This window comes from Nematolebias whitei, chromosome 10 (genome assembly GCF_014905685.2).
Source record: "Nematolebias whitei isolate Nwh7 chromosome 10, NemWhi1, whole genome shotgun sequence".
Classification (NCBI taxonomy): domain Eukaryota; kingdom Metazoa; phylum Chordata; class Actinopteri; order Cyprinodontiformes; family Rivulidae; genus Nematolebias; species Nematolebias whitei.
In genome coordinates this window covers 7,153,553-7,162,342 of record NC_056507.1, presented here as the reverse complement: position 1 = coordinate 7,162,342, position 8,790 = coordinate 7,153,553, and the positions used below count along the sequence as shown (strand labels likewise).

General features: G+C 41.8%; 2 protein-coding genes across 2 annotated transcripts in view; one reads left to right on the top strand and one right to left on the bottom strand.

Annotated features, from left to right (window-relative positions):
* Positions 1-1,083: 1,083 nt before the first annotated feature.
* c10h12orf29 (chromosome 10 C12orf29 homolog) lies at positions 1,084-6,835 on the top strand. The gene is made up of 7 exons (XM_037682582.1): positions 1,084-1,300; positions 4,740-4,857; positions 4,953-5,048; positions 5,163-5,279; positions 5,408-5,605; positions 6,218-6,387; positions 6,459-6,835. The coding sequence occupies exons 1-7, from the start codon at positions 1,205-1,207 to the stop codon at positions 6,639-6,641; spliced, it is 978 nt and encodes a 325-aa protein (XP_037538510.1). The 5' UTR covers positions 1,084-1,204; the 3' UTR covers positions 6,642-6,835.
* Positions 6,836-8,160: 1,325 nt separating this feature from the next.
* The window catches only part of cep290 (centrosomal protein 290), a gene marked incomplete in the record, with an annotated part of 80,139 nt that continues 79,509 nt past the window's right edge, over positions 8,161-8,790 (bottom strand). The window contains 1 exon segment of the mRNA XM_037683096.1: positions 8,161-8,444. Within this exon segment, the coding sequence (XP_037539024.1) occupies positions 8,200-8,444 (245 nt within the window).

Genomic DNA, 8,790 nt, shown 5'->3' with positions numbered 1-8,790 from the left:
AAAAGACTAAAAACAGGAACATGTCTGTTGGTTTATGCCATGAACTTAGCAGATGTTTAAAGCCATTTTCTTTAAATTTAATTCGTTTATTCATTCATTTCAAAGAACCAAAAATAAACAACAAATTCCAAAAAGAAAACATTGAATGACAAGAGTGCAGAAAGAAGAAAAAAATTTCTTATGCCCCTTATTTAAAAAATAAAATAACTTTAAACAAACAATCACTTAATCACTTTAATATCCACTTTAAAGCTAGGAATAAAATAAAAACATGTTTTGTGTTAGCAGAATTTTATTCTAACTTTAAAACGTATCCAACATTAATAAAACTTACCTCAAGTTGCCTTTTTGGACATGCATGCATTTTATACTTGAGAGGAGATTATTACAGCCTCATATAAAATCAATGATGAGCATGATATTGGAACTGTATCGGTATCGGCAGAGAAGAAACCCAAACAGGACAGCCAACCATCATTAATCAGGGGTGGAGGCCTCCGTGTTCAACTGTCCCCCTCTTACAATGCTGTTATTGCTAGTATCACTCAGCCCTCTGTGAATAGCAAGCGGCAATGAGGGTACTAACGATCTGTTGTTAGACTGATGGTCCTCCTTGAGGATGTGAACAGCTAGTTCTGGATGTCACCAACAAACTGGTTGATCCACTACGAGAAGGTGCTATTTATAAGACTGAGCTGAATACAGCACCTCAGACTGAAGAAGTCTTTCGGATGAGAGACGAAACGTTTCTATAATTTTTTCGTTTTGTTTTTTTCAATGTCCAGAGGACCAGATTTAACTTTTTTTATTTTTTAGATTTTTCTACCTGGATTATTGATCATGCATCAGGATATCTTAAAAGGGATCTTAGGAACAGAAGGGGACAAGGAGAAATTAAGCTTTATTAGACAAGTGTTGTTTATATATTTATATAATATAAAAATTAAAAAACATAATTTAGAAAGTGGAGGCTAAGCAGTCACACACATGATCAGTAAAGTAAATTAAACCATGCTGAACCACACTCCACCGCTTGGTGGCGGTATTGCACACCTTCAGTTTTTTTTTTTTTTTTTTGCCAACCACCAATAATCCCACGAAGAAGAAGAAGATGCTAGTTAAGCTAGCAGGCTGGAGTCTTCGCTGTTAAAGTTTCTACCTTCCAGAGGTGGTTATCAGGGAAACAAGTACGCTAGCAGGTTTGATGAAAATGCGCCGCCTGGGCTCCGTTCAGCAGAAGATACCGTGCGTGTTTCTCACGGAGGTGAAGGAAGAAGCGTCCAGAAAACGGGACCGTCAGGTGAGACAGCAGCCTCTGGTGCTGCGGAGGTCGTGACGACACATTTATCACTTTGTGTTTTAGTGAAACAGTTTCACGTGAGTGCTGCAGCTAGCACGTTCCGTGTATACGTCTCTCTGTGCGTGTTTGTTTTAAGCCTTTTTCAACGTTGCGGCATCCAGTCAGACGTGATTGTGGTTTATTGATGTTAAAATCAGTCCGAACACTAATCTCTGCAGCAAATGGTGCGAATTGAGATGAACCATCATGTTTCCAGTTTAACCACAGACTGAGATGTGTGATGGTGCGTAATGTTCAAGGACTCAAGGTTCTTTGTTGTCGCATGCACCGCATGGTGCGTATAAACAAAAAGGGTTGAATGTGGTAGAACGAAATAGTGAGTGTCCCAGTTAGATCCAACAATAAAATGTAAAAGGAAAAACAGTAATAAGATCTAAGGTATGAATCAAGAAAAACAAACTAAAAATACACTAAGCACTAGTAGCATGAAAACAATAAGCCAAACAGCAGCACGAACATCTGTGAGCAGATGAGCACACATGAACACAGCAACATGAAACAGATCAGCAACAACATGAAACAGATAAGCAGCAACATGAAATAGATCAGCAGCAACATTGAAACAGATCAGCAACAACATTGAAACAGATCAGCAACAACATTGAAATAGATCAGCAACAACATTGAAATAGATCAGCAGCAACACGAAACAGATCAGCAGCAACATTGAAACAGATCAGCAACAACATTGAAACAGACCAGCAGCAACATTGAAACAGAGCAGCAGCAACATTGAAACAGATCAGCAACAACATTGAAACAGATCAGCAACAACATTGAAACAGATTAGCAACAACATTGAAACAGAGCAGCAACAACATTGAAATAGATCAGCAGCAACACGAAACAGATCAGCAGCAACATTGAAACAGATCAGCAACAACATTGAAACAGATCAGCAACAACATGAAACAGATCAGCAACAACATCGAAACAGATCAGCAACAACATTGAAACAGAGCAGCAAAATCATTGAAACAGATCAGCAACAACATGAAACAGATCAGCAGCAACATGAAACAGATCAGCAGCAACACAAAACAGATCAGCAGCAACATTGAAACGGATCAGCAGCAACATTGAAACAGATCAGCAACATTGAAACAGATCAGCAGCAACGTTGAAACAGAGCAGCAACAACATTGAAACAGATCAGCAGCAACATTGAAACAGATCAGCAACAACATTGAAACAGATCAGCAACAACATTGAAACAGATCAGCAACAACATTGAAACAGATCAGCAACAACATGAAACAGATCAGCAACAACATTGAAACAGATCAGCAACAACATTGAAACAGAGCAGCAACATCATTGAAACAGATCAGCAACAACATGAAACAGATCAGCAGCAACATGAAACAGATCAGCAGCAACATTGAAACGGATCACCAGCAACATTGAAACAGATCAGCAACATTGAAACAGATCAGCAACAACATTGAAACAGATCAGCAGCAACATGATGTGATTTTTCACAGTGATTATTCTAGTTAGAGATTCATGAGTCTAACTGCCTCAGGGTAGAAGCTGTTCCTCAGTCTAGTGGTTCTACACTTAATGCTCCTTAACCTCCTTCCTGAGGGGAGTGGGGCAAAAACTGTGTGCTGGATGAGTGGGGTCCTTCATGATGCAGGTGGCCCTCTTCCTGCATCTGGAGGTGTAGATGTCTGTGATGGTGAGACTGACTCCAACATCTTCTGTGCAGCCTTCACCACTCTCTGCAAAGCTTTTCTTTCTGCAGCTGTGCAGCCTCCATGCCACACATTGATGCTGGAGCACAGGATGCTCTCCACTGCACACCTGTAGAAGGAGGTGAGGACTGAGCTTCCCAGACCAGCTCGTCTCAGCTGCCTGAGGAAGTAGAGTCTCTGATGAGCGTTCTTCATCAGGCTGGTGGTGTTGTCGAGTTTGTCATAAACACGTTTTACACAGTAAAGTTTTTTTTTTTTAGTCACGATATGATGATTATGATAGCAGGGACTTTGCTTTTTGGCATTGGCGGGGCTCTGTTTTATCGACTTTTGAAGAAGACATCGGCAGCAATTTCAGCCATGGCAAAGCCTCCAAGTCAGTGTGAGGGTTTGGTCCGGGCTGTAGGAAGTTTTCACACCTGATAGTCCGGTAGACTCTGTTGGGGACCAATATTCATAACATTTTGTTTACATTTGAGCTGGTGCGTTTGCATTCACACTGTACTCGAACCGTGCTGGAGTTTTCTTCCACCGGACCGAGACCTAGGTTTTAGACCGGGCCAGAGTTAGTCTCTTTGTTCCGTGACAAAGTTCGATGGTGAGTTCACACCTCCCCAAACGAACCGGACTTCCTAGGCAAACGGGCTAGAGTTTGGGACAACAGGGCTGGTGTGAATGAACTCTAAATCAACTGGTTTACGAGCTAAACCGTAAGGTGGAGGCGATTTGTGAGAATCGCAGGCCACCTGCGGCTTCTGGGACTCGTCACCACGGTGGGTTCGACCTTGAGGGAGACTCCTAACATGGATCAGTGGAATGGATTCCCACAATTCGGCCAGTTTGGAACCAGAACGTCCAGATGGACTCAAGACTGAAGAAAAAAGTAATCTGTCTGCCTGAAGAAAATCAACAATCAAAGCTTATCTGAATCTGACTCCCCGACGGCCTCGGAGACGGGCCGACTGTCATATTTCTCCTGGGTCATGGGTAACCAAGGACTAAAGCTTCATCTATCGCCCCCCCAGTTAATTGTTTGTCTAAAAGAGGTCTCTTAAGTCGTCATGACTCAACGAGACTAACCTGTATAAATAAATGTTGAATGAATGAATGAATATGGACAACTGATTCACTTTTGGAGTTAATCCAATTCAAGATGGCTGCCACAACTAACTAATCATAAAGAAACGCTAAACTTGGTTAATTCTACAGATATTGTGCTAAATTTTTAGGGTGGTAGTTGCTGAGAATCATTCACAACACACATTGAGCGGGACAGCTCATGGTATAATTTAAGTTTGACCAAAGCAGATACAACTCCCATCATTTCTGAGCACACGATGATAAAACTGGCATGAAACGTGACCCGTCCTACGATTCCTTCAAGGAACGTTAAGTCTTTAATATAAACATTAAAAATGTGCTGTAGACAAAAGAAACTCAGAAATATCTCTGACGAGCTGTTTCTTTAAGTAGTCCAGGGTTTTCCTCCCCTCCTGGTCGACAAAGCAAAGATAATCTACCAGGAGAACTAGTTATTAATAAATAGTAATAAAGTGTGCAATCACTGAGTCACATGTTGGAAATGATAAAGTTCATAGTGCTGATCTGATGTTTTCTCATGAACATTTCAGACAACTTGGATTCAAACTTTTGATTAACTTGCGCTTTAATTTTTTTTTTAGCAATTTCAGGTTGTCGCCACAGAGAACGTGAACCCTGTTGCTGTTGAAGCGAACGTCAACTGTGCACGTGCCACAGAGAAATTGGACGGTACCTGCTGCTATGTTGGCTTGTACCAAGGTGAGCACGTGTGTTTTGCAGAAGCTTTGTGTTAGTGGAAGAACATGGATTATTCTGTGGGAGTTTGATCACATGTAAAACCAGCGTTCCTTCAGGTCAGCCTTACCTCTGGGCCAGACTCGACAGGAGACCCAACAAGCCGGCAGAGAAGAGGTTCAAGAAGCACCAGCGTTCTCAGACAAACTATAAAGGTATTATTGCTGTAGTTGATTAAAGTTTGACGTTTGTCCCAGCTGCGTGCTAGATGTACTCCTGACAGCTACACGTTACTGGTTGGTTTCACCATGAGGTGGCTTCTGGCTCAGATTTTGTGTGGAACGTGGAGGAAGACTTTAAAAGCGTGCCAGAGACGTGGATTCCAGCTCACAGAGTCAAACACCATGACGGACACCCCATTCCTGACGAACACGGACATATTCCAGGTTGGATTACATTAATTTTTTTGTAAAGTTGTGAGGCTGCTTCCAGCCTGAGTTAAGTAGCCAGTATCTTCTCCCAAATGGAAATCGTGAGTGTGGTGCGGGAACAGTGTTCTGCTGTAAACCTGCAGGCTGGGTTCCAGTGGAGAACAACAACAAGCAGTACTGCTGGCACTCCTCTGTGGTGGATTACGACGTTGGGACAGCTCTCGTCCTCAGACCCAGCTCAGATGAAGAAGATGTGCTAGAAGTTACAGCCGTCCCGTTGGCAGAGATCCAGGAACAAACACTAGAGCTCATCGGAACCAACGTCAACGGGAACCCGTACGGTAAATTTATTTGTACTTTACTGCTTTAAATTTGACAACCAGCTGGTTTTACACAGATTGTATACAATATACAAACGTTGTACAGTAGTCCCTCGTTTATACCCTGAAGCCCCGCGACAAGTGAAAAACCGAAGTATGAATAGTAGTACTAGTTTATTTTAGTACTTGTATATATATATACTAGTATATATATTAAGGTGTTTTAAACTCTTCCCACACTTGCAATATTCTAAATGTCTCTAAACTCTAAACGCTCTAAAAGGGCACAGAATGTCATGATTTCAGCTCCTCGCTGCTCTCAGCCACCTGCAAGCGTTCTTGGCCACGCCCACTTCTCCACTCTGCACGGTGAACAGCTGATCAGCTGCAGCAGGTGCTAAATAATTTAAAATTTATTTTAAATAAAAATCCCATGCTGAGCGTGCGGCTCATCCATCAATCAGCCAATTGTGTGTCATGTCTAATCTTCTTTTGAAAAACTGCGATGGAGCGAGTCCGCGATAAATGAACTGCGACGTAGCGAGGGACTACTGTATATGACAAAAATTAGAATTTGGATCGTCACTGATCATCACACTTTTTTACTTCAGCTGTGTATTGTTGCACCTGCAGGGCTGGGGAGTAAGAAGCAGCCCATCCACCTCCTGGTACCACATGGAATTATTTCCATCCGAAACCCCTCGTCTGTGGACTTCCAGCAGCTGTGCTCCTGGTTCCAGGAGAGCCCTGAGGGCCAAGTAGAGGGCATCGTGTGGCACTGCGACAACGGCTCCCTCGTTAAGGTAAGAGAATTGAAACATTTGGCACATGAAGTCTGGCTGTAGGAGAAATTTCACAGTCTGTGTGTTTGCAGGTTCATCGTCATCACATGGGCCTCCGGTGGCCTGATGGGGACCCCTGTCTCGCCAGAAGACCTGTGGTCATTCGTGTTGATGGGACAGTCGATGCCTACAACAGCAAGAGCTTGTTTACGTCCTTTTTTAAGCTAAATGGACACTTGTTTCGCCAGCTGCAGGACGTACAGTTTGAATCATAAGCAGCACACGATGATGATGATTTCATCCCCGAGGATCCAGACAGATAACTGCACTACAGTTTAATAAATCTTAAAACAACTACTGCTTAAGAAACAGGTCCAGCTGGAATTCATAATCGGAGTGAGTGAAGTGTGAAAAAGGTTGAACATCTAACAGAGGAAATGCATTTAAAGGGATATTTTAGACATTGTAAGTTGGGATTCAGTGGAAAAGTCCTGAACTGTTCAGGCCTGTCATGATAAACAATAAATCAATCGCATGATAAATGAAAATTATCGACCTCATTTTCATTTATTGGCTTTATCCTTTCTTCGTCTCTCTTTCTACTGACGACACTGAATGACACAAGGCTCAACTCCGGGGCTCTTCACTGACCCCTCCCTCTCTCTTTTCTATTTACAATATGTTTTAACGTTAAAATCAGCTAAGCTGAGAAGCTAAGCTACGAGCTAAGCTAACAGACTGACCTCTGGGAAAAAACCTCTGTCTTGTCGAAGCTTCAGAATTCACGATTGAAACCCGTGCCTTCGTGTAAAAAGTTGTTTTTCTCTGCAAAAAGAAGCTGAGAACTTGTTTACTGATTTTTATTAAAAGCTTTGTGTGACAAATGCTATGCTAAAGAGCTCAAACCACACTGAGCGTCCGCCATTTTGAGAACCGAAAAAAAGGAAGGAGACAGCCCATGTCACGTCAAGGGGCCTCCCTCCTATTTTTCTTAAAGAGACACGCTGCTCGCTCCCTCACTATCCATCCTTCGGTTCAAACTGTCTTATACTGCCACCCGGTGGTCGAAAAAAAGGTGCTACATTCAAAACTAATTAAACATTTTTTTTCTTAAATTTGACTAATTACTAATTATTGTCAAATTTCAAACAATATTATCGTTTATCGCAATAATTTCTGAGACAATTAATCGCCCAGCAAAATTTGTTATGATGACTGGCCTACTGTTCGTATCTTACCTGTTGTATGAAGCTCAACCTCAGTTTGGAGAAATACAACTTACAGTCTTGTCCACATGGAAACAGGATTTATTTTGAATGTTTTCTAGAAACGCAGGATTCATTCAGTCTGCATTCAGACTAGCCGTTAGCTCATCAGTTTTGTCAAACTTTAACTGTTTCTCCAAACTGTGCAAGAGGTAAGATATTAACTGTTCATTACTTCTCAACAGAACCCCACTTCCTGTTAAAGGCACAACAGCTTCTTATATCTTATCTGGGATAAATGTGTAGTTTTAATCTGGAGGTAATTCTCCAACTGTAAATACTGCACATTTGTGTGAAGAACAAAAGGAAGACATTTTAAAAATCTATTTCAGACAGTAAAAATGACTTTATTGGCAAATATTAAAAAAATATGCCACAAGTTATTTTGCAGAACATTTCGTATAAAAAAATAAAAACCTGCTTGAGAACAGTGTCACTTTAGAAGCTAAACTTGTACCATTGTAACTTTTTGACTAGTCTGAAGAACAAAAATACTTCACACTGCTGGAATGTATCGTCTCCATTCGGAGTATTTTGGACACTTGTCGTGTACTCGGGGTGCAGCGAGTTAACTGATGGACACGCTGGGCATTTCAGCCGTCACACCAAACTGAGCGCACACCTTCTTCAGCTGCTCCTCCAGCAGGATGTTCTTCTTCACCTCTAAATTGTAGTTGTACTTCAAGTCCTCGAGCTCTTCCAGAAAAGCCGGGTCGAAGTTTTCCAGTTCCTTCTTCAGCCTCCTGACCTCCGTTTGAAGTTTGTGTTTCTCGGTTTCGGCGCCCCGCAGGAGATTTTTCAGTTTACTGGACTCTGATTGCAAAAAGTGAAGTTACTGGTAATGTTCGTCAAATAGTTCACATCATAGCTGGTGCTTTTTGGTCAATGTTACTCGCACAGAACTCATGATTTCAGACTGACAATAAAAAATATATTTTTGAACTACAAAAAAGGTTGAATCATGTCATCTGGACTTCGTTTTTTTGTTAAAAAAGAAACGTTTCGCCCCTCATCCAAGAGGCTTCGTCAGTCTGAGGCCTAGCCATCTGGTATTACCCAGAAGCCACCCTGACTCTTGTGTTTCAGGCCTGCCTCAGATACCCCTGAAGTCTGGCCTTTTCACTAATGGTTTCAAAAACACAGTTTGTTTTCTCAGTCA

Coding starts and splice junctions, on each gene's coding strand:
- c10h12orf29 (XM_037682582.1), top strand. CDS start 1,205: ATGAAAATGCGCCGCCTGGGCTCCGTTCAGCAGAAGATACCGTGCGTG. Junction 5,049..5,162: donor TTCTCAGACAAACTATAAAG/GTATTATTGCTG, acceptor CTTCTGGCTCAG/ATTTTGTGTGGAACGTGGAG. Junction 5,280..5,407: donor CGAACACGGACATATTCCAG/GTTGGATTACAT, acceptor GTAAACCTGCAG/GCTGGGTTCCAGTGGAGAAC.